Source organism: Pelodiscus sinensis, chromosome 23 (assembly GCF_049634645.1).
Source record: "Pelodiscus sinensis isolate JC-2024 chromosome 23, ASM4963464v1, whole genome shotgun sequence".
NCBI classification, from domain to species: domain Eukaryota; kingdom Metazoa; phylum Chordata; order Testudines; family Trionychidae; genus Pelodiscus; species Pelodiscus sinensis.
The window spans coordinates 13,927,920-13,954,435 of NC_134733.1; the positions used below are offsets into that span (position 1 = coordinate 13,927,920).

General features: G+C 42.4%; 1 protein-coding gene across 6 annotated transcripts in view; it reads left to right on the plus strand.

Moving 5' to 3' along the window:
* RERE (arginine-glutamic acid dipeptide repeats) overlaps positions 1-26,516 on the plus strand; it is a 468,752-nt gene that overhangs the window by 301,808 nt on the left and 140,428 nt on the right. For all 6 annotated transcript variants that reach the window (XM_075906796.1, XM_075906794.1, XM_075906795.1 and 3 more), the window contains 2 exons: positions 2,428-2,552; positions 4,166-4,265. In XM_075906796.1, coding sequence (XP_075762911.1) covers positions 2,428-2,552; positions 4,166-4,265 — 225 coding nt within the window. The remainder of the gene's footprint in view (positions 1-2,427; positions 2,553-4,165; positions 4,266-26,516) is intronic.

The window sequence follows — 26,516 nt, forward strand, 5'->3', positions numbered from 1 at the left end:
AACTAGTCATTCCAATGGGGCTTTAAGAGCACTCACCCTTTATAAGATTGGGCCCTTGTGAGAATTTTCAGTTTGTTTCCACCTAGACTCCTTTTTCATAGATTTTAGTGCTAGAAGGGACACCTGTGTTCAATACAGTCTGATCTCCATAGAACTTCCCCCAAACTAATCCCTCTCTCATATTTTTTAGAACACCCCATCTTGGTTGAAAAATTGCTAGTGATGGAGAATCTGTCACAGTCCTCAATAAGTTGTTCCAATGAGACGAGGAGTCCTGTGGCACCTTATAGACTAACTGAAGTGTAGGAGCATAAGCTTTCGTGGGCAAAGACCCACTTCGTCAGATGCATGTGACACATGTGACACATGCATCTGACGAAGTGGGTCTTTGCCCACGAAAGCTTATGCTCCTACACTTCAGTTAGTCTATAAGGTGCCACAGAACTCCTCATCGCTTTTGCAGATTCAAACTAACACAGCTACCCCTCTGATACCTGTTCCAATGGTTAATTACCCTTATTACTATAAAAAAAAAAATCTCCTTTCCAGTCTGAATTTGGCTAGCTTTAACTTCCATCCATTGGATGGTATGCCTTTGCTACATTGAAGGTTTCATATCAAATATTTGTTCCCGTTGTCGGTACTTATAGACTGTAATCAAGTCTCTCCATCACCTTCTTTATGTCAAGCTAATTAGAGCTCACTAACTGACCTGACTTAGTTATTTCTTGTGAAAGTGGAAGAATGTCCATTCTGTGTAGCAGCCTGGTGTATAGTTGGTTTAAAAACAAAACAAAAGAGTGGCTAAAGCATGTTGCTTTTTAAATTAATAATACTGGCATTACTGTAGTTGGTACTTGCAAAGTTACTTTTCTAAAGCTATCAGTGTACTTTTACAGGGTAGTTGAAAAATGTATGTAGGTGTGCTCATTAGCTATATTTTATAGATGGAAAAACTTGGGCACAAAGAGTAATTTGGGGTGGCTCAGTTTTGGCTTCCTCAGTTTTGAAACTGTTAAGCCCCAGATGTAGCGGTGCTAAACACCCACCTCTGGCACTAATGTAATTGGATGTTGGAGGTTCTCAGCCCTTCCTTGTAAAAGTAAAACTCGAGTTGAGTAGGACTCCTAGGCACAATAATTCAAATACTCCATTATGGTGATAAATGAGGGAAAACAATCAGTAAACATTTACAAATCCTCACTGTGCTGACTACTACTGCTGTGTTGTCTGGTTTGCTATCAGCCTTGTGACTCATTAAAAAGATTCCTTTTTTTGGAAACATGGTAATGAAGCTTGTTGGTCCTGGAATACGAAAGAATGCTAGTTTAAGTACATTGACTGCTGGAAGCAGGTGCACATTGTGTGTATACCTAATACAAAACTCCAATGGATATAGAGGCTATAAAGTCTGCTTAGCCCTTCAGCAGCAAAAAATGTCAGTGATAAATCTATTTTCCTAGCAAAAGAGTAAAAAAAGTACAGCTTGAAAGGCAGAAAATGAAAGACATCTGAACAGATGACTTCTAATTAATGGTTATATATAAATATTGCCTTTCAAAAATGTTTAGAATTTTAACTGTAAAAGGTAATTATAAGACTTAAAAGCTGTTTCCAAAAATGCTCTCTGATATCTTAGGCTATTGCTGCAGATGACTAAAGATGCTAATTGGGTCTCTTGATACAGTATAATACTTACTTGATGGCAGAGTTCATTTCACTGAGCTATCTAGCTTTCTGCAAATTTCCTTGGGTCATTTTGGGTTTTTAATTATTTGCTAAGGCCCAATTTGTAAATATCATACACATGGGTTTTTACTGAGGAGTTAAAATGAAATAGATACCTCCCTGGGTAATCATATGTTTGCTTCCTTTCATATTCATATATTATGTGCAACCTGTTTATTCTGCCAAACAGTGATTAGAATGGTTTCCTTTTGACAAGTGGAAGCAGCTTGTTTTCTGCTTTAACAGACATTAAACTATCCTTCTATGTTTGTGAAGGTGTTTTCATTTTTTGTAAGATGGAGAATGATGCTCCCAGTATGAGATAGTTTAATCCAATTCTAGGCTGTGGTGTTTTCACTGAGATGTTTATCCTGGAATATGTACCCTAATGGCTGTCCTCTGAGTGCAATAGGAGATGGTACTATCCAGAAATGATTGCCAGCTGAGATCACTATTTTTTGAAATGGGGGGGAAACATGATCCTTCATTGAGGCACAGGACTAGGACAGAGTAGATATGTGTTTAATAATAGTACTACCACAAAAACCTTGGGCAAGTCACTTGACCTGTCGTTGCCTCAGTTTCTCCATCAGTGCAATGGGGATAACACTTCCCTGACAAAGAGCTTCTCTGCACAATCCATTAATATGATTATTGTTATCAACACTCTTTGTTTTAACTCTGTTTCAATATTTGTAGGCCAAGCTTCCTGATTTGCAGCCATTTCCTTCTCTGGATGGTGACACAGTGACACAACATGAAGAGCTTGTGTGGATGCCAGGGGTCAACGACTGTGACCTGCTCATGTACCTCAGGGCAGCCAGGTAAACATAGCCAAGATGCTCCAGTGTCCCCGGAACACTCAAGCTGAATGTGATGGCATGTGAATGTTGGGCTAAGGTCACCTGTCACAGTCTCATCCAGTGTAGAAGCAATATTACATTAGAATGTTAAGAAGTTGATTTTTTTAGGTTGGGAGTCAATTGCAAGACATGATGGTGTCAGGGCAGCTCCAAAGCTATTTTGGGTCACAAAGGAATGTGAGACTAGGCTATATCTTTTGGACTGAAAACAAAGTACTTATATGTACAGACCGTTCTCCTTGTAAGTCCGAGATACGTTCCAAAAAACTTGGACTTACAGCGAAATAACTTAAAGGGGGATTTTTTTTCTCTACAGCTGACTTCCATTTGCACAAATTGGGTTTTTTTTTTTGCTCAACTTCGGAGTGGGAAATGGGCGGACTTACAACGCATCAGTTCCTACAAGCGTCAACGACTTTAGTGTGGAATGGATGTATACTGGAGCGACTTGTAGCGGGCATGCCCTGTGTAACGTAAATAGTGACGTAATGTCTAAAGTGTACAGGTTAATTAGGGAAGTAAAAACTGTGAATAAAACAACCTTTCCAGGATAGAATTCTTTCCTGTAGTACAGGGTTTTCCAACCTATGGGTTGGGACCCAAATGTGGATCGCCATTACATTTCAAAAGGGTTGCAAAGTGTCTCCCCAGGTGGCTCTGCCTCCCCCCCTCCTGTTTTTGAATTGCCTTGGGTTACCAAGTCTTCCTGAATTGTCAAAATGGATCCCCATCTGGAAAAGGTTGGGAATCGCTGCTGTAGTAAGTTTCAGAGGGGGTAGCCCTCTGAGTCTGTTTTAGCGAAAACAATGGGGAGTCCTGTGGCATATTTATTTAGGCATAAGCCATTGTGGGGTGGAGCCTGCTGCATCTGGTGAAGTTGGCTCTACCCCATGAAAGCTTATGCCCAAATAAATTTGTCAGTCTTTAAGGTGCCATAGGACTCCTTGCTGTACTTCCTCCTATAGTAAATATGTTTTTGACAGCACTAGGTTGTATAGCTGAGGTTCACCCTAAGAGAGAGCTATGCCTAGGGAGTCAGATCAAACAATTAAGATCTTTATACATAAAGATCAGGCTTCTGAAATAGTGGGTCAGGCATTAACTCGGGATGTGTGGATAAATAATCATTTTTAATTTGTAATAAACTAATGACCTGGCACCCTACAGTTAGTTCCAAGACAGCTTGCTGACTTAAACTAAAATTATGATGACAAGTAAGCTGTCTGGGGCAGGACTGTGTCCTCAAATGAGTTGTATTCCTAGCATAATGTTGATGGGGCCTCTGGGTGCTACAGTAATGAAGAATTAAATTATGCTAATATAATCTTGGAGTGAGTCTTTGAATAATACCTTGGCAATTAGTACTAAAAATAGCCCAATGCTGAAGACTGAAGACATGCAGGTGAGCAAAACAGTTGATTAATCTTGGTTGAGTGAGACAGATTTCCTTACTCTCTTCTAACTTGCACAGTCAGAGCCCTGAAAATGATGATGTACAGTGTAAGTAGCATCTGTATATTGCGTAATGTGAGCAATTAGAGGGTCAATTGTGTTATTTTTTTTTAACTACAAAGGAGCATGGCAGCTTTTGCAGGGATGTGTGATGGAGGATCCACAGAAGATGGCTGCATTGCAGCTTCTCGGGATGACACTACACTCAACGCACTCAACACAGTAAGTATGCAGAAGTGTTGACTCTGTGAAAGAGTTCCCTGGTTTTATTTCATTGAGGCCCTCTAATATATGCAGCACGTAGATAACCGATTTATTAATCCTTAACTAGAGCATGTCAAAACAATAGTAAAGAATAAAATTGTGAGGCACATAGAAGAACATAATTTGTTGGACAAAAGTCAACGTTTTCTGTAAAGGGAAATCATGTCTTACTAATCTATTAGGGTACGTCTAGACTACATGCCTCTGGCGACAGAGGCATGTAGATTAGACTACCAGGCATAGGAAAATGAAGCGGCGATTTAAATAATCGCCTCTTCATTTAATTTACATGGCTGCCGGGCTGAGCCGATCAGCTGTTTGTTGGCTCAGCGCGGTAGTCTGGACGCGCGGGGGTTGACATCAGAAGCATGTGTCGACCTCCCAGGTATGCCTCATCGCACTACTACTTCTTTACAGTTTTTCAAGTGACTATGTTAGAAAGAAGTTATTGTTCTGTATTAGGATCAGTTCATGTTGGTCAGCCCAAATTTAATTGTCTTCCAAAATTTCCATAAAACAAGGTATTCTTGACCTGACCATTGGTCCTTTCAATCATCCATTTGGCTCTTGTCAGTTACAAACACGTGGGTTTTCCTAAAGAAAGAAACTGATGACGCATTTAATTGCCTTTTGTCAAATTCTTTACTAGAGAAAAGGATCTCCTTCTAACCACTCCCCAGTGATCACTTGGAAGCTTGTGATTTGATTATCTCTCATGCCAAAGCTACAAATGTTATTAGTGGCCTTCAAACATACATAGCTGTTCTTAATATCCAGTTACAGTACTTGAGTCAGTGTTTTTGGTACTGAATAGCATCAGCTGACTTTAACAAAAGTATTAGCATTTTATTAATAAATTTGCATGTAATTTCATGGAGTCTCCTGTTCATGTTTTAAGGAACAGGTTGAAAAATTGTCTTGTATGTCTGCCATATTATTCAATAGCACAGTAAAATCTCATCTAGTTCTTCTTTGAAGGCTAAATAATCCTAGTTTTTGAATCTTGCCACACAGTTGGCTGTTTTAGTTGACCTTTAATTGGATATTTTCTGTCTCCACTATTCCTTATTAAATTGCAATTTTTCTACTCTGAATAGTGACTATTGTAAAAATGGCACCACTATACTTACTCCCTATGTTCATTCAGAATTGTATCTTTTGGTTTTAGTGACAGATGAAGTTTTAATACCTTTGTAACATGACAAGGAAATCCAGTAGGGAATAAGCAGTTGTATTTTATTTTTTGCATCATCTACAAGATTATTTGCCAAATTCCCATCACACTAAAGAAATCTCACTGAAGATAATGGGGCTTGCACGCATGTATGTGAGATCCTAATTTGGCCTATAGGGCCGTTAGTACTCTTGATCATATGCGAGATGAGGGGGAAAAAGCTTGATTCTTAAAATAATGTCACCACTGTAGTTACCCACCTGCAGCTGGCCCCTGGAAGCTGAGCCTGGCTTGCAGGGCTTGGGATAAGGGACTGTTAAATCGCAGTGTAGATGTTTGGGCTCTAGGAGTGGAGCCTACTCTTCAACCTGAGCCCAAACGCCTATGTTACAACTAAACAATAGCCTGAGTCCTGTGAGCCTGAGTCATTTGTCACGGGCCAGCCATGGGTTTTTAATTGTAGTATAGACATAACCTTAGATCTTAGTTAAATTTGCAGAGCTGCCAGCTAGAAACGATGTCTGCTGAGTATGTTATATGGAATTGCTGAAAGATCATAAATTGGATTTCCACAGTGCAGTTTATACAAGGTTTTTCTTCAGAGTGGAACTGTACTTTAAAGCAAAGATTACCAAGACTGGTTGTCCTGATGTGGATACAGCAATCAATTTTGTTTCTTCTGTATTTTTTTAATTCACTTGGGCATTCTATTTTTAAACTCTTTGCTGTAGACTGGACCAGCAACTTCATTTAGTGATCCACAGTGACTTATGTCACTGTCCACAAAAGAATATTGTGCGATCAGAACCCAGGAACCTACATGAGAAGCTGAGACTACTTTGGTCCATTGTGCAAGTTAATCTGCTTTCGCTAACCAAACACAGTATCGATACCAGCAAAATTTACCAATGTCTATTCCACTTCTGCAGATCATTTAATAGCAGAAAACACCTATGCTAACCTAGTATACTATGCTGATAATTTTTGTAGATTCACTGACACACACAAATTCACTATGGGCTTCTCTAATTGCTTGAGTAATTTTCTTTGTAACTGTTTATTCAGGCAGTTAAATTTCAGATCATTGGCTAGTCGATATTAGGAACAGAGCAATAACCATTATAACAGTGAGCTTATTTTTTGTTTAGAGAACATTATGCAGTAATATAATTATCTGTCTTACTGTAGTAGGATTATTTATATTACTATAGTGCCTAGTTTCCTAGCCATAGATCAAGACCCCATTGTGTTAGGAAGTGTACAGGATGAACCTCTTTATACCATTCAGGGTGTGTTTTTTTCTGGTGATATTTATTAAATTACTGGTCCTACTTATATCTGTAAAACCAAATATGTCTTTTAAAGCTATCAGGCAATTTTTAACTCAGAGTAAGTTGTTTCCATGCTTGTAGCAATTACAGTACTATTTTGCTTAATATATTGTCTTAATGGAACCTTACTCAAAATGTCCAAATGGTTAAAATATGGGGAACTCGTGGACTTTCAAAAGGCTGTTTTGAGAGAAATTTTCTTTTCTGGGACACTTGAGTAAAAAACATGCAGTTTTAATATCCGGATGTCCTTACCTATGTTATGTTAGCTTACTAACTAGCATTTAAATATTGTGTTTAGTTCTTGGTTATTTTGCATTTCCTTCAGTTGGGGCAGTAAAACAGTAGTCATTTCCATTGTCTGTTTTTTATGCAATAAGCTGCAGTGCTTCAGTGCCTGGATTTAAAGAATCCCCTTGCAGCACGACGCTAAAAACTTTTTATTTCTATTATGTTTTGTAAAATGCTTTCTAAATAAAAAAAACCCACAATAAAATAAATGTCTAAACTTGAATTTTATGTTTAAACTATGTGACTGCTTCCCTTTAAGAAGAGCTGTGAGTGGCTAGAAATTTGTGTCTCTTACCAACAGTAGTCAGTCCAATAAAACATATTACCTCACCCACATTGTCTCTTTTTAAGAAGTCATGTTTGTTTGACCCTATCATGTCTAATTATTCAAGTACTGCAATTAATTAGCCTCCAAGTCCCATTTTACAATTAAGATGAAGTGTAGTGGGCATCCTATTCCTAAGCTCTCTCTCGGCTCCTTTCTTTAAAAGATAAACATACTAAATTTTCCGGTATTCCAGAGTAGTTGCCATTTTAAGGCTATATTGCATATCCTCATCAGTTTTTCAGCTACTTCACATTTTATTTCCGACTTTGCCTTGGGATGCTTGCCATCTGGTTGTGGTGGCTTACTGCTCTGTAGCATTTTAAGTTGCTCTATAACTTCCTGTTTATAAGATTTGAATCTCTGTTAAGGACAGTAATCACTAGAGAGCTCTTGGAATTGGAATTTTCCTCCTCCTCATCGATAGTAAAAGACTAATGCAGAAAATTCATTTAACTTCTCTATCCTTTTTAATTACCCCATTAATCCCTTGGTGGTCTGGAGGGCCTGTGGTTGTGCTGGCAAATTTCTTGGGTCTCAGACTTACGAGATTGTCTTGATATATTTGGTGTATCTCTTCATCTTCCTTTTTCCCTTTTATTTTTAATATGCACCTTATCTAAAATCGGCTGCTTTTTTCTAGTCTGTTTATGTTGATTATAGGATTTCCACTTACTCATTTAATAAACTTAATAAACATCCAATTTAACCTTTAATCAGACTAGTTTTATTTCTCTGTTTTGATTGCTTAGGTGTGTAAAGCATCTGTGCCTTTAGTATACAGGCAGTCCCCGGGTTACGTACAAGATAGGGACTGTAGGTTTGTTCTTAAGTTGAATCTGTATGTAAGTCGGAACTGGCGTCCAGATTCAGCCGCTGCTGAAACTGATCAGTTTCAACAGTGGCTGAATCTGGACGCCAGTTCTGACTTACATACAGATTCAACTTAAGAACCCCAGGCATCCCCAAGTCAGCTGCTGCTGAAACTGATCAGCGGCTGATTCCAGGAAGCCCGGGGCAGGGGCTTCCTGTAGTCAGCCACTGGTCAGTTTCAGCAGCGGCTGACTTGGGGACGCCTGGGGCAGAGCAGCTGGGGTGCTGCTGGGTTGGTCCAGTAGCGCCGCCGCTCCTCGGCACTATTGGACCAACCCAGCAGCACCCAAGCTGCTCTGCCCCAGGCGTCCTGATTCAGCCGCTGCTGAATCTGACCAGCAGTGGCTGAATCAGGAGCCTGGGGCAGAACAGCTGGGGTGCTGCCCGGTTGGTCTAGTAGCGCCCAGAGCGGCGCTACGGGACCAACTGGCAGCGCCCCAGCTGCTGTACCACAGGTGTCTGGAGCAAAGCCACGGAGCACGGGGGCAGCGGGACAGCCCAGACGCGCCGTGGCTGTCAGCTGCCTGCGTGCTCCGCAGCTTTGCTCTGCTTTGCTCCCCCACCCCCCCCACCCCCGGTCTGCAGACCAGGGGGAGGGGGGGGGGGCAAAGCAGAGCCAAGCCGCAGAGCGCCCGGCCAGCTGACAGCCCAGACGCGTCTGCAGACCGGGGGGGGGGCAAAGCAGAGCCAAGCCGCGGAGCGCGTGGGCAGCGGACAGCCCTGTCCGCTGCCCACGTGTTCCGCCGCTTTGCTTCCTCTCCCTGGTCTCCCTGGGAGAGGAACCCCGTTCGTAACTGCGGATCCGACATAAGTCGGATCCGCGTAACTCGGGGACTGCCTGTAGTATCTTATATATTCCAGACTAGATCTCTCTGCCCTAAGTCCTTTAGTACTTGATTGTTCAGCTGCTAACCATTCTACATAATTTTAATGTCTAGTCTGTTCAAGTTCATCCTAACAGAGCTGCTCTCTTATGATGCCTTATTGAGCAGTGGTCACAATTGCCCCGTGAAGTTCTTACATTCACCTTCTGTATTCAGCTGTTACATAAAATCTGCTGCTGCTTGTAGGTATTTCGGTGGAGGTCTTCTGTTCCTCTCTGCCTGGAACCATCCTCCCCCTCTGCCACCTTCTCAATCAGCCAGTGACACTGCATAATTCTAACCAAGTAACATGGCCTGCTCATGGACTAGGTATTGCTTCCAAAATAACTATATAACAGACTTGAGGTAGGCTGCTGGACTTGTCATGTTCACTGATTTATTCAGTTTTGAATCCAGACACTCAAAGTATATTTTTGGAGAGCACTCCATATAAATGTTGCATGCGTCATGTTTTAGAATTTCCTGAAGATACCTAAATATGGTTCATATTTCAGTTTTAGTTTCTCTCAATAAGAATACGTTTTTATGAATGGCAGTTTCAGATTGAAAATGCATTTAATTAGGTTAAAAGTAGACTAAGTAGCCAAAGCCTGTTTAGAATGGTGATTTGAGTTTCAGCAGGCTCCACTTAAACCTTGGTGTGTGGTGTCCTGACAAAGGCTGTTAAGAGCTTATCCAGCCATCAAAGTCAATGGGTGTATAACTGAGCCCTAAGTTTTTCATTTAGCTGGTGCCATTGCCTGAGCTGTAAAGAATTGTGTTTTCTTGACATGTCATCTTCCTTCCTTCTCCAGGCTTTGGGTTTGCTTGGTAAGTTAGTTGTAAGCAGCTGATGCTGTACTAAATTGGCTTTTGTTTAGAAATTATGATACATAGTTTGGAAGATTAATGGAAAAAACTGATATGCTGTATGATTTCTTATTATGGAAATCCAATAAACTTCAGAGCGGCACTTCATATAAATCAGACTTGACAAGCTCCTTTGGTAGTGTTTTATTTATGTAATAACAGAGTGCTGTAGCCCACAGTATGATTTATTGTTAATTATACCAGATAGAAATGAAGATCAGGGATGATGCCATGCGGCGTATATTTTCAAGTATAACAACTCCTTCCAGTGATTATTTACTTAATGGCATGGGTAAATTTCAGCTTCCATTCTCTGGTTTTGAAGTCAGGTTTCCATGCTTCTGTTTACAGTGTTATGCATCTCCCAGCAAATCAAGAGTAGCTGAAGTTTTCATTTGGACATCACTGACCTCTTTTTGCTGTCACTTTGGAGGGGAGAAAAGCCTCCTTCAGAGATTAATTAACAATGCTTCCTTTTTGAATGGTAGGGAATCTTTTGCTGTTGTCGAATGAATAGCATGGGAGATAATTCTGCTGACTCTTTAAAACTAGTTCAGAAAACACTTATGAACATGAAGGTTTTGATTAATATATTGATCTTTCAGAATGTTAGTCATGTGAAGTGAGAACATTCACATTCAGCGGAGGAAGTTCTGGTTGTCATATTTTGCAACCAACCATAACAACTTACTCATCTATCTGTGAAACGGGAGACAGAGTGTCTTAGATTTCTATATACAGTGTAGCAATCCCACTTTACTTACCTTGTGAATTGGAGAAATATACGACTATTGCTCCTGATCTCTCTTTCAGAGTCTGTGTGTGGAACGTCATGGAGACATTGATCAAAGAGCCAGGATAATTAATATGAATTATTTAGATGAATATTAGTGATACTTAGCACTTACAAAGCCCTTTGGCCCAGTGCTTTACAAAGACTAGTAAGTATCTCCATTAAAAAAAAAAATTATTGGGAATTTTTGGGTTTCAGTATTTTCTTGTCCACTTCTAAAGTAATTTGTACCTACTCAAAAATACTCTCCTACAGAGTGTCTTTCCAAATCAGGGCAGTTTAATTTAAAATTATTTTAGCATTCTTATTTTGTGTAATTATTAATGAACTTACAAATGAGTAGCCCACTCTAGCAGCATTAGATGTGGATTGCAATGGGAAGGGCTAAGAAAAAACACTTTTGCAGATATATCTTATGAATTAGTGATATCAAATTCATATTAAATATAAGGCCAAACTTTTTGTGAATGTTGGGAATAGCTAAATAGTTGCTGCCACCTTCTACACCAGAGAGAGCTGCATTTCAGTGGTGGGCAGTGTTCCCTGTAAGCTGAACACTTGGAGCAACCGCCCAAGAGAGATTCAAATGCTGTCCTGCTGATGAGCAAAGCACCCACAACTGACAGCATATGTTTCTATGCCTGTAACAACTGACAGCATGTTTCTATGCATGTAACAATGTATTTTGCAAGTGGATGGAAAAGATTACAGGTAATATTGGTGGTGGGTAACTTGATCCAACTATGTAAGATCAGATTGGCCGACAAGTTGCAGTTTTCAAATGAAAAAATGAAGATGGGCAGCCCTCCAGTCAGATCCAATCCTGTTGCAAGCTTCCATTTTGGGGTAAACAGTGAAACTAGCCATATATATGAGAGAGGTATGCCTTCTCTGACCCCACTGCACACCAAATAGGCACCAGGTACAATATTTTGCCACCTCTTTCCTAAAAGTGGGAAATGCTATATCTGAACAGCCCCTTCTGTTGATCCTGGAAAAATATTTGTAGGACGGCTTTATAGCACTCAAGGTGGAAGAGCATCCTGGGTCAATTTTTCATTCTTTCTGCTGAAAAAGTAGTGAAGACTCATAGCTCAGATCTGTGCATCTTGCCATCAGACAACTGTTTGTCAGACAGCTCAATTTGTTTTTCACATCCCCTTTAAAAAATGTTCTGAGAAAGTATTAAAATTCTTCTCAAAAAGTGTTAAAGGGAGAATTGACATTGAATTTGTCTTTGTTAGCTCACAAATCAGCAAGGATAAAAGAACAGATTAACAAGAACACCAGAAAACATAACAGACAGCGTCTTAATAAGTACCAAGATTTCAAATTATTCCTTAGCATCGGGAGGATTCATCTCAACTGCATGTAGAATGTGGGATTCATTCCATCCTTATGACTTACAAATCTGAGAGTATTTGCCTCCAAACATAATAGGAGGATGAGCCCTTTTCTTAATATCTGGAGCCTCATAAATCACTTCATTAATTAAAATTCATAAGCAGTAAGCGCACATTGTACAGCTATGTCTACATACTGTGTGTCCATGTAATTTACTTCAGTTTAATTTATACTAATGCATTACTAATGCATTAGGTGTCCTTTCTCATCTTTTCTTTCTATATTTTGTTAAGAATGCAATAAATTTTTAAATAGTCAAAGAAGTGTCATGTGAGTGGTTATGCATAATGGTTGGGGAAGCAACTGAAAAACTTTTCTTCTTTTTATTGTACTAATAAAGAAGTGACACATTCAGACTTGCGAACTATAAGCCTCGAGCTCCAGTGTATGCATTTTTGAGATATAGAACAGTGGTCCAACTCTGTGCTTTAAGTGGGTAGTTCCTAAACTCTGGTCCACAGAGCATTTGCTGGTGGTCCTTTGAGATCTGGTTGGTCATGTAGTGCAGGCTTCTCACCCTTGATTTCAGCATCTGACTGGCATCAAATTAGGGACGTAAAATCCTGTTTAATTGGGTATTGTGTGGCTGGGAATGGGAGAGGAAGTGCTTTAATTGCAGATAGAAGAGCCAGTGTCTGAGAGAGAGTCACTAAATTGAATCATTCTATAAAAACCCTCTTTTAATTAACTTAAACCTCTGCCATTTCATAGAATCCTGCGTAGTATTTCCTATTTTCTTTTTGCTTTTGGGCCTGATGCTGCTGGGTGCTGAATGCTCTGAACTCCCCATGAACTTGAACAGCATTTGGGGGTGTCTAGCACCTTGCAGGATCAGGATGTGTAGTTGAACCTAGCAAATGAAGCTCCACAAAAGTAAAGACAGTTAAGTAGCACCAGCATGCAAATGCATATATTGTGACAGTGAAGTCATGGCTCCTGGAATTAGGAAGGTCCAGATGTTTTTGAATTCTCCTGGGAGCTCCAGTCTGTCCCCTCTTTTATTTTTTTTCCTTCAACAATGTCTCCTCCTGCTTTGGATCTCAAAACTACAATGCAGCACTCATTTGTGTGTTTTACACAAGATGATCCGGGTCTTCGTATATATATCTTCCAAATGGAGATGTCCCCTTTGTGACAGGCTCCCAGATTTGGGAGGACATGAATTCTTGTAAATGTTTTATTTTTCTTATGAACTCTCAAAAATCCAGTTGATTTCAGAAGTTACTCTCTGAAAATAACCTAATTTCCTGCCTTCATGCAGAAGAGGACTTAATGAGGATCTCTTATTCTCTCTAAATATTTTGGACACAGGATTAAATGGTATAGTTCTTGCTCTGACTAAGCTCCCCTTGATTTCTTTTGGAGATAGGTCTGAGTTAAGACTGCAGTGTTGGCCTTCAGAGTTTAAGCATTTTCATGCTAGAGGACAAAAGACTTGAGAAGGGCTTCCTTTTCTTCAACCTTCCCAGTGCTCCCCATAGCCAAGCGAGTACTGTGACAATTCACTGGATTTCTCAGCACTTCTTCTGGGTTATGAGTGCTTTCTCTTCCATAATGCAGGAAAGCAGAGCCAAGTGATCTGATGTTTTATGTGGTTGGCCTTCATTCCAAGTTCTTTTTGAATTCTACCCCTGAATTTGCCTATAACTAAAACCAGCTGTGTCATGCACCCTAAAAGCACGCCTGTTCACTTCTCTAAGTTCACCCTCTCCAAAGAAAAGAGCCACTGTCGAAGAGGTTTTCTGAGGCAAGAGCATGGAAGTGGCAGGAGTTGCAGCGTACCATAGCATCTCATGACACTTTGCTTTCCATTAGGAAACTCTGCGTAGGTCCTTCTACAAGGTATATTTTTGCTGGAGATCCTGTAACATTCTGAAATGGACAGTCATTCTAGATAGAATGTAGGTACCTGAAAACAGGAAAAATGGATTTTAAAATGTCGTTAAGAATAAATTGTAAATGTGTCTGCTGAGGTTGCCAGCTTGACAGCACCATCAAGGAGGGGTGCCTCTTCATGCTGCTGCATTGTTTTCAGAAAAGAAAAATGGCTGATCAAGAGGCTTAAAACATCTGCACAGAAAGGCGTCCTGCTCTGTGGTAGGAAGCTGGTGTCCCAGATCTGCCAATCCGTAGAAAATCTCAGTATGGTGAATACTGAACAGGAATATAATTTCTAGTGCTAGACAGCCCTGCTCAGTGTGTGCTGTGTGTGTATGTGAATTTCTAAGTAGATTCTCTGCATAATGGTGTCTGGTTAATTTTTAACTAGTTGAAAACTCCTTTCTGGACTTCAGATCTGTACAAAAAAGAAAGAAGGTGCACTTGCTTCTGCCAGCTTCCTTTTCCTCGTCTTTCTCTCTCCCACTGAGCTTAGAATCATTGTACTGAGCTTTTAAGGGCACCGTTCTCAGACTCCAGGACAGGAAAGGGTTAAATTACCTGTTTGCCCTTTCCTAAGTAGGACCCAGACAAAATTCAGTTTGAGATTTACATGTTGTCCCAGTTCAGGGGATGAGTCAAGGGAGCTGATGTTTATAAAGACCAGATAGTTCAGAGTGGAGCAGCGCAGATTTCCTGATCTGCTTTTTCTTTCGGAAATGCTGCTTGCTGTCTGACGTAGGGGATGTTCCTATCCACGTTTCGGCCTACCACAGAGGGGGTGGGGTAGGAATTTCCCCCTCTGCATTATAAACTTAGATTTCATAAGGATTCGTAGGATTGGGGCAATCACAAATGTGGGGGGTCGCCAGATATAGAAGATGGCAGAACAGTAGAAGAAATTTAAAATGACAGCATACACTGTGCCCTGATCAGTGAATCTCAAGGGTTTTGTCATTTTGACATGCATGTTCTTGTTTTGAAGAGGCTAAAAGACAGCAGTTGCCTATTGAGGAGCCATGTACCTATACTTATTACACCTCCTGCCATGCACCAATATACAAGATGAAATCGATTGCATGTTAATATGGGATGGTTCCTTTTATGAGTAGGATTGTTCAGTATTTCTGTAACAGTATTACATGGCAACATGTCATTGTGAGTGACACATGTGACAGTGTAATGTCAACTTAGGGAAATTCAGTTAGAAATAAGATGTCACCCAGACAAATTACTGCCTGTTTTAACTTGTCCTTAGACTAGATTTTCTTGTTCATTAACTACAGACAAGGTTGAAAGCCTAAGACAACTATTTAAATACATGTTAGCATTTATTACGATTACTAGATTTCCTTTTGAATGGTTCTTCATCGGATATTCTCAGGGTTCAAAGAATGTAACATAACACCCCAGGGGCTATAACTCTCTGCCTGGGCATGCTGCTAAAAGTAGGCCACTACTGGTGCGTAGGGCAGTTTTACTTCTCTATTTTCTCATTCGTGTGCTTTCTCTTGGAAAAACCTTTTTGTGCTTCTGGATTTATTTATAAGCCAATTCTCATAAATTCAGCTAAACTATTTAACACACAGTTTAATATTTCTGGTGTATATAAAATATCTAGATTTTTGACAGAATGTGTGAAAATCTGTTGCAAGAGTCCTTCCCAGCACTATTCAGCTTGCCCAGTGACAACAGTTATTTGTCTTAGAGGGGTAGCAGTGAGAGTCTGTAACTTGAAAAACAACAAGCAGTTCTGTGGCACCTTAGAGACTAATATCTATTTGGTCATGAGCTTTTGTGGGTTAAAGCCCACTTCATCAGATGAGCTGGAATGGAAATTGCACAATCCAGGATATATATAACAGCAAAAGCAGTTACCTATCAGTTGCATTACCAGTGTTAATGAAGCTAATTAAATCAGTATGGATATGTCCCATTCATAAACTTCGATGTTGAAATGAGACTATCAAAGGCAGGGAAATTGCCTTGGTGGTGCACTAACCAATTAATATCTTTATTCAAGCCATAGGTGATATTGTTGAGCTTGTAAATGAACTCCAGTTCAGCTGTCCCCCACTGTAAATGGTGATAAAATTCCTTTGTAGAAGAATGGCTGCTTTTAAATCCATTCTTGAATGTCCAAGGAGGTTAAAAGGTTCTCTTACAGGTTTCTGTTACCATTCCTGATGTCTGATTTGTGTTCGTTTATCCCTTGTCGCAGAGACTGTCCCGTTTGGCCAGTATACATGTCAGAGGGGCATTGCTGGCACTTTGGTCCTGCCTAGAGCAGGGGGCTGGACTTGATGACCTTCTGAGGTCTCTTCCAGTTCTATGGTTCTATGACTTGATGGCAGACCAAAAACCCCTCTGTAGTGTCAATTCCCCCATTCGTCTGCTTTTACCAATTAACTTAGGCTTCTTCTTTGAGGAGTGTCCCTGTGGGTGCCCTACTATAGGTGTTTCAGTGCCCTGAGCTCATAGATGGAGACTTACAGCAGCAGTGCCCTGGGTGGCGACGTGCACATGGTGCCATTTGACAACACTGTGAGCATATAACCAGTGCACATTGTCAACCATCCCACAGTTCCTTGTCTGCTACCCTGGGCTTAGGTTGAAACACAGCAGCTCTCCTCACTTGATACTTTTCAGATAAGAGAGCCTTTTTAACTCTCGTCTTTCCTTTCCTCCTACCCTGGATCCTTTTTATTCCCCCACTATTAAAAAAAATCCTTTTCTCCCTGTCCCATCCCCTCGTGGGACGTTCATTATGCTGGGTTCCCCCTAGTTTCAAAAGATGCCTCACTTGCAGGCTTTCCATCCCAGTCTTAGATGGCCACAATGCATCAGATTGAGAGGCTCATATCCCGTCCCATTGCAAGAAATTATTGGTGAGATGATTTAAGGCACAGGACCTCCAATTAAACTTCCTCCTCAACAATCCCCGCCACTGCCCTTGTTGGACAAGGACTGAGTCCTGCCTATTGGGACACAAGTTCTACACTTGCACTGTATCTATGTCACCGTGCATTAATCAAGTCCAACAAAAATAGCTAAAGCAATAATTGGTTTATTTAACAAAACACTAAACATAGAAAGCAAACAACAAATCTGGTTTTCACAACGAAGCCTGGCATAGGCCAGAAGCCCAAACAGGAACTACTACTGTCTCAGTGTCAGGGGAAAAGTGGTATGAGAATATCTCCAGACTGAGGGAAAGGAACAAACAGAGAGGGGATGGAGTTGCAGAGGCCCGGGTAAGTGGGCAGTCTTCTTGCTTCTCATCTTTTCTTCTATCCTTGACACACTGTCCTGTGTGCAGTGTGCAGACTGGAGGGTGAGATGATGCGTGTGCACGTGACTGGCCCTACTGAAGCCTCCTGTCTAAACCAAATAAAACCTGAGCTAGCAGTCATTACAGCTGTGACACTGGATTGCTGCACCACAGAGGGCTGTCAGCAGCCAGGTTGGCTTCTGACCCAGACGGCCTGCAAGTCCAAACAGCCTGCTAGCTGTTGCCCTAGCACTGCTGGGTTGTGCTGATGAAATGCAGAGAGCCCTAAGGGGAGGGTGACCGGGCAGATTAAAGGTGTGTAACCCTTATTCCGCCTTACCTGACAGAGATGGTGACCAGAAGGCTGGCTGCCATCTTGAAAAGAAAAACAAAATGGAGGACATAAAATAAAACTGGTGCCACTCCCTCAGCAGCCTCAGATCAGGCTTCCTGTCTTCCACCTCCTCAGGACCCTCCGGCTAAGAACCCTGTCAAATAGAAATGGCAGTCTTCACCAGGGAGTGATCTGCCTTCAAAAAATCAGTCTCCCAGAGCAAAATCCACCTCTGTATCGATGGCACTGTCCTCATCAGACCTACAGACACTAGGCACTTCTGGTACAAACAGGTCCTAGGGTCTGCGGCTTCCGTGTTTCACAAAATCTAAGAGCAAAACTGCTGTTCTGGCACTGCCAGCATCGTAAGTGATCACATCGTTGGCATCAAAGGAGCTGATTCCTCAGCCTCCTGTGTTGATGGTACAGACAGTGGCCAACCCCGTATCGACCTCGGCACCAGTCTGTATAGTACCATGCCTGCTCAATTCCCAAATGGAACTGTCTATATCCTCAGTATTGAGCACTCCACTTTTGGGTACCGACAGCACTCCTATGCACCCAGGACCTAGCAGATTAATGATACCAACCGGTTCTGCTCCCCCACTTTTCAAGTAACAAAGAGGAAGATGAAGAGGCAATCACCTTTGCACCACTCACCAGACATCTTCTAAACCCCATCTACAGCTTCGGCCACCACAGCTCTTGAGGCAGGCATGGTAACCATTGCCTTGGCTTCTACCTCTCTCTCCCCCCATGATTTAACCAAGATGGGATCCATGGACCCTCTATAGAGTCCAACAGGCTCCCAAACTTCAGGGATGCAGTTAGTTATTCCACAGATGCAGGAACTGCCTGCTCAGCTCTATTCTGAGGCATCTCAAGATGACCTAGAAGGCATAGAGGATGCACAGGAGGATGACACCATGCTTCCTACACGCATTCATCATCATTGGATGAGACTATCATGCCCCCTCCCCTGACCCCAGGAGGCTATTTTAGATCATTCCAAGATCTTTTTAAAAGGGTGACAGACTCACTGAATATTCAGTTCTCTTGCAGAGTTACCTGAAACGTAGCATAAATTGACTGAAATCCTATAGGCCTCCCTTTCAACAATGTAGCATTACCAGCAAATGCGGCCATCATGGACCCCGCAAGAGTAACTTGTAAAACCTCTGCCTCTATCCTGCCCTCTTCTGAAAGGGCAAATCGCAAGTATTATGCACCTACCAAAGGAGCCATATTCTTCTTTCCCAACTTTCTGCGAACTCATTAGTCGTTGGTGTGATACATCATAGGGGCAAGCACACCTAATGCAAAACAACACCTTATGATAAAGGTTGGAAGAGATTGGACATTTTGAGTAGAAAATCATACTCATCTGCCTCCCTGCACTTCTATATCTCAAACTATTCCGCCCTGCTGGCAAAATCCACTTACAACTTATTTGAGAAAATGAGATTCTTTATTGATCAGTTGTCATAAGTTTATAGATAGCAACACAGAGCAAATATAGTAGAGGAATCGCTTATTGCTAAAGCAGCACTACGGGCATCTCTTAACTGCAACAACACTGCTTCCAGATCCTTAGCAACCACAGTTGTGATACATAGAACATCCTGGCTCCATCTCCTGGGTATTCCCAAGGAAGTACAAACAACTGTAAGGGATCTACCTTTTGAAGGGCAGAAGCTTTTTGCCAAAAACACCTTAAATATATTCCAGGGTGACGCATGTACATCCCCCAGCCCAGGAAGAAACAAGGCCGTTATCCAGTGATTTCCCCCCCCCCACCACCACCATCCTATACCTAATAAAAATGAGCCTATGACCAGAGATGCATGCAAAAATAGCCTTGCAGGATGCAAAATCGAGTTCAGCCTAATAGGGGGAAAACCTTGTTCCCCCTGAGGAACATAGTGAAAGAATACATTGCATTGGAGGAGATGGTAACACCAAGCATATGCCACACTTCATGTTTTCATATTGGTTTGTTAATAATCGAGGCCTAATACCCCACTGTAAAGTAGTGAGGATGGCCTGTACATAGTACCAAAAATGGTAAGCTCATCTTCATTTTATAGATGTGAAAACTGAGGCATAAGAGTGACAAAACTTGTCCAGGGCCACTGAATGAGTCAATAGAAGAACAGATGCATTATCAGGAATTCCTAGATTCCAGTGCTGTTTTCACCACTAGAAACATTGCCTCCCTACAGAGATGTACATAATTTATATTGTCTGAAGAATCACCCTTACTTTTGACTGTTCTGAGTAGGTTTTAAGTTAGTTTTTGCAATACTGTACCACATTATTCTAGCAATTCTCCCTCCACCCCCAAAGGCTCTGAAATCTAACGATGGTCTTAATGGACTCCAATTATTTAACATTGTAGCAAGAATGCAGCCTAACTCAAATAGGCTTTTCGACAGGGATCATAATGACTGTAATTGCGAAAGGATGCCTTGCTGAAGTAGGAGCTGCCAGATGTAATGCCATTCTGATCTAGAAAGGTCACAGTAAAAGGGACATTTAAATTAAGTTATAAATTACAATTGAAGAACAATATTTTGATGTGAGAGACCAGAGATGTCAGAGCAGTGAGATGTAATTCATGGATTCATTACAGAACAGAGGTGCCTGACAGCTGAGCCATGCCAAAAGGAAAATTTATTTGCAACATCACGCAGACAGAAAATGGCAGCTCAGATGAGAAGCTGGAATGGAAACTTGAAACCTTGTGGTAATGTGCAGAGTTTATGCTAATAAGTCTTGCCTGAGATCCAGAGATATTTAATGACTGTTATAATATAAATGAGATGCTTGGACGTCTGCATATTTGATTTTTCTTTAAATTAAAGTCTTGTGCTTTTCTATAGGAAAAGATAACTTGTGCATTATAAAGTGCAAGTACATTCATGTCTGTTCCCTTTGTTCCATACAGCATGTATGCTTAAGATTGCTGAGGCCTCAGAATTATTTAGGCAGCAGGATTAGTACTCAAAACAATGATTCTTTACATGACAGCTTTAAGGGAGAGGCGGGAGAAAGTAATTTAGTGTTTCTAGCAATACCTTGAAAAGTGCAACCAGAAGTTAATTAAACTGTAGGCAGTCATCATTAGCTATTATTTATATGTTCAAGTAGCTTGCCAATAAGGTGCTTATATATATTAAATTACTGAAAGTAATAAGCAAAGAATGATCCATCAGTCAGACTGAGAAAAGTGGATGTAACTCTGGCAATTATATAAAAATACACTTTTCCTGGTGTATGATCCTGCTCCGAGCTCTAATCAAGGCGGCTGATTTTTGTCAGGAGGGAGAAGAACACCAGCCTTGGCCCCTCACTGGAGTAATAGCTGAATCTCTTCCCTGCTAGGTTGTGTGTGATGGAGAGACATGCAGGTCAAATTCAACCCGTTTGCAATACCACTCAAATTTGGGGTGGCCAGGCCAGAATGTGGGCTCCCTGCTTAGCAAGATTCTTATTGCACTCTTGTCTCCTCCACTTTCATGTTGTTGGTCTTGAAATTGTCGTTGATATTGCAGCTTTGCTCCGAGTTCATTGTCATCCTCTATCCTGGAGTATTTAGGGTTGGTAGGTCAGCCTGTTAGCCGTTCTGTGCATTTACAGCTGGGATGGCTGCCTCTTAGTACAGCCCATTGCTTCTGGTTGTCTCTGGTTATTCTTTTTTCATTATTTTTGCAGGGTCCCTTCAGGCAACATATAGATTCTTTCCAGGAGTCATGAGGAGGTTTGGGCAGAATGTCAGGGGGTGGGAGGGAAACTTTGCAGTTTTTATCACTACGAAATTTACAAAGAGAAAAGGCATGCTTAGTTTTGTAACATGCGCACAAAGCATGCATAGAGACTGTACTACAGCAACAAATAACTAACCCATGCTCCTTTCAGTCATGCTTCTTCCCACTGCTGGTGTGCAGTCAAGAAAGAAAATCAATGTGCCCCCAATAGAAAAGACAAAATTGTTTTCAGGCTTCTAAGTGGGCACTGCATTCTCTGGGAAGTTTAAGCAGAAAAAATGACAAAAGCAGTTGAAAGTCAGCAGTGTTGTATGGGTGGTAGGATTTAGGTGCAGCAGGTCTGACTTCCTAGTCATCTCTTTTGTTGCTTGGGAAAGATGGACTCAGATTGTTTTGTTTCACTTGCATGGAAGCAGAATCATGGCAGCTGTCAGTGATGTAGGTGCATTTAAAATCAGTGTTTTCTATTAAGCAGTCACAGGTAATGCATTTCCCTGATTTGTAGCAGTATGAAAGGGGTGTTGATGTGTCTCATATTCATGCATCTCTTAGCAGTAGATTGCAGAGACACGGCATCAGTTGAAAGGAGCTGATGATGGAGTTTGAGATACTGTTTTCTGCAGCAATTCTGTGAATAAGTTGTATCCATTGACCCATTGTGGTCCAGCAACATTCGTAGTCCGGCATGATTTTAGTTAGCCAATGTCCACTTACCATGAGTGTGGCCAACTTTCACACAGTCTCATAAAGTTTGTTTACAGCCACAAGTCCTGGTTTTCTGTTCTATGCAGTTATTTAGCTCTAGTTTACTCCTAAATGTCTTCTAAGAGTCCTGTAAGCAGTGGAAGTGTTGGTAATGCAGCTAGACAATATTGACCTCCTGTGGTTCTGCAAACACTCTGGTTCGGCACCAGTCAGGTCCTAAGGGTACTGGACTAAAGAGGTTCACCTTTCCCTCAGGGTGCAGTTGTGATTAAGAGCTTCTTTTTTTTTTTTTTTTTAACATTGCCGTAAGAGTAGTTAATAGAGCAGGGTGAAAATGAACCATGAAAATATGTGGCTTAGAATTTCTTTCCTTTGTTTCTGTGATGTCACCCAAGGGCTTTTTTAATCATAGCACTCTTATTCAAACTATAACCTGCGTTGCTGGTAACACTTTCATCATACAACTAATTAGGGAGAGAGTTCCTAATATAGCTCTAACAATTCATTCTAGGTGACATAATAGAGATCTTGGCTGGCAGTGACCTTTTATTTTTAGAAGCAACTTAAAACTCTTATAACCGAATAATAATAGTATATCTCAAATGTCCCACTAGCGGTGAAAAGAGGATCAAATAACTAGGCAGCATTCATTTTTCCAAGATAAGTTTAATACTTTTGCCCTCCAATTTTGAAACTTGTGGAGGTAGATCCTCTGCTGATTTCAAAAGAATTAAGCTGTTTTACATCAGTAGTGGCCCATGATGTATGAATACCCTCTTCTCCTGACTGCTGGGAGCATTCAGAGCAGTTCAGGCAGTTTTGTAAAATAATATCCAAGTCCCTGTCAAACAAGAGTTAAGTCTCAATTAGCTGCTGTAGCATGAGAGAGAATATTAGTACTATGTCTGTTTTGGATATTCAGTAATTGGTTTACTGTTGCCCTTGGGGATACCTCTTTTCCTTTGGGTACTATGTTTGTAAAGACATCAAGCAGGCCCCTGGTTAGTCTTTGGGTTCCAAAATCCAATATTTTAAAATTTGTTACCTAAATTCATGTTTAGTGAATGCATTTTGCACACGGTGTAGCATTAACTCACCTGTTTAATCCTATTGACTTAGTGTGACCATGTGAATGAATGATCCCCAATCTGGCCCTGAATGGCTAGATTTTCTGAATATTTCCAAATACTTCCACATTACATATTTATATCCACTTCAAAATACATTCCCTCTTGCAGACTATCAGAGTGTTAGCCCCTAAAGCAGGTGTGGCCAACCTGCGGCTCACGAGCCGCTCGTGATGGAACCCGGAACCACTCAGGTCAGCTGAGCCGCTGTGAGCTGTGTTCGTGCTCCCGGCCCACGCCGTTCCGCTCACGGCCCCCAGTGCTGTACATTATATTCTGCATGTGCAGGTCGGGTCGCACACAATGTCCCAGCCTGCATGTGCTAGCAGCCGGTTGTTGAGCACAGGCAGTGGCTCTGACGGCAGCAGGACCTGGGCATAAGGTTAGTGAGGGAGAGGGATTGGGTTAGAGCGGGGAGGGGAGGTGTCTGGCTCTGGGGAAGGGGAGGAGAGCTGGGGGAGGGTGTGTGCGCACAGCATGCCAGCTGCTCAGCATATGCACACCAATGCCTGGAGGGAGACGCGTGGCTGTAGTAGCAGTGGTGGCTCCAGAATCCGAGAATTGGTGGGGGGAGGGATTGGTATAGAAGGGGGCAAGTGCCTGGTTCGCGGGGCCGAGGGGATTGGGTTGGGGGAGGTGTGCCTGGCTCTGGGGAAGGGGAGGGGGATTGGGTTAGAGGAGGGTTGGAGGGAGGTGCCTGGCTCCAGGGAAAGAGTGGGATTGGGTTAGAGGGCGTGCGTTCCTGGCTGTGGAGAAGGGGAGGAGGATTGGGTTAGAGCGGTGTGTGGGGGGGGGATTCCTGGGGGAGCGGAGAGGAAGAGCAGCCAGCATGCTTCCTGAAACCCGGGATCCCCAGGTACTGGCCCCAGCTGTGTCTGTCCCTCCTCCTGGCCAGACCCCTCCCCCCCACAAATATCCTGCCCCACAACCCTGTCCCCACCAGCACAGTTGGGACCACATTAGTGAGGCTTGGGTGGGGAGGGTTGGAGCAGTGGTTTTTTTGCATCTCACTGGTGTGGCCCCAACTGACTTTTCTGTTGGTCAGTGACTCCTGACTCAAAACAGGTTCCCCGCACCTCTCGTAAATAAGGAAAACGCTGAAACATTTAGGATATGTCTAGACTACATGGCTCTGTCGATGGAGCCATGTAGATTTGTTTACTAGGCATAGGGAAATCAAGAGGCGATTTAAATAATCGCCGCTTCATTTAAATTTAAATGGCTGCTGTGCTGTGCCGATCAGCTGTTTGTCGGCTCAGCGCGCTAGTCTGGATGCTCTGTGGTCAACATCAAAAGGCAAATGTCGACCTCCCCGGTAAACCTCATAACAGGGAGGTCGACAAATGCCTTTGATGTCGACCGTGGAGCGTCCAGACTAGCGCGCTGAACTGACAAACAGCTGATCGGTTCAGCGCGGCAGCCATTTAAATTTAAATGAAGCAGCGATTATTTAAATTGCCGCTTCATTTCCCTATGCCAGGTAGCCTAATCTACATGCCTCTGTCAGCAGAGACATGTAGTCTAGACGTACCCCTAGTGTTTGACATAATATTTTATTTAAAAATTAATCTTGGCCAGCAAGTCCACAGTTGGGGCCAAGCACCCATCTGGCCGCAGCATCATAACACTACTGCACCCCACACCTCTGACCTCAAACCTGAGCCTGTCATACACTGGAACCCCCTGTCCTGAGCCTCTCACATCCCCAAACTCCTTCACCCCCACATCTCCAGTCTGCCACAACACTGCTGCACCATCCACACACTGCAAATGTGTGTCCTGAGCCCATCATAGTCACAGTCTCCCTGCCCTGAGCCATTCATGTACCCCAGCCCAAACTCATGCACCCTCACAGCCACAAGCCTGTGGCTTGCTCAGCACCCCAGTCCTCCACCTGACTCCAACACACTCCAGCCTGGAGCCCCCTCCCTGAGACAGCATCCTCTTCTCTATTTCCTCCTGCACCCAAATTTCCTCCCAGAGTTTGCACCTCTCACTCCTTCCCAGTGCTCTTTTTGTGAGCCATAATAGCAATGGAGACAGTATGAAGAGCTGGGGCAAACTTGTTGAGTCCTCCCCCCTCTTCTTCCCCCCCCCCCTCCAAAAGGGGCAGGGCTGTGAAGACCCAGGGAAAAGTTTGCTCAACAACTTTGCTCCGCTCATCATGCTGTCTCCACTGCTACTGTGGCTATTTGTCTGGAGCCGGTTGGCCACCCCTGCCCTAAAAACTCCAGGAACCAGCCGTGCTGCAGTTCTGCATTTTAAATGTAGTAAGGGCCACTAGGCTCTTTATTTAAAATGCAGAGGCACAGTGTACTGGACCAGCACAAGCCGGGATTGCTTGGTCCCGGCTCACACGTAGTTCAGCAGCCCCTATTCGTGGTGGACGTTCCTGTCAAGGCTGTCCACCACAAACAGAGGCTGCTCCGGCACCAGTCCCTGTTCACAGCCAGCCTTGGCTTCTATGAACAGGGACTGGTGCCGGAGCAGCTCTTACCTGCGGCCAGCCCAGGCCACCACAAACAGGGGTTCCCTTATCTAATTAGAGGCAGTGGTGCAAAGGGCAGGCAGCACCCTGGAGGTGGTCCTGGGGGGAAACCTGCCTTTAAGCCAACCTCCCTCTTTTCCCCGCACCAGCTCCTGCTCCCCCACCCCTTGCTGCATCTCTCTCATAGAGCCAGCAAGGGAGGGAAGCGACTGGTTGAGTCACTACTCGACTGTAAGTCTATGCTTATCAGATAGTCAACTAGTCACTTACATCCCTAATCTAGATGTGACAATATTCCAGGTCAGTAAAGACACATGTAAGCGTGGAATACATAGCTGTAAGTGCCAGCTTAGTCACTGGACATGTCACTTGAACACCTTTTGTAATTTCAGTGCCCAAGAGCTTTTTTTTTTTTTTTTTTAAGAACTTAATGATTGTGGGCTCTATCCATATCTTGCTTTCAGTGGACATTCATTCGTAGTCCCACTGAAAAGCTCATATTTTTGCTTCACCGGTACGTTAGCTTTTTAATTTTTTTTTCTATCTCACCCCAACCTAATTATTTGGAACTTCATTCCTCATTAGAGATCACTTTCAAAATACCTGGAGAAATTCTTTAAATGTTTGGGATCTGTGAATTGGGTGGGAGAGAGATTAATAGCTGATATAATGTAGGGAGCTGGCTTTTTGTGGGGGGGGGGGGCAGAAGGGGAGG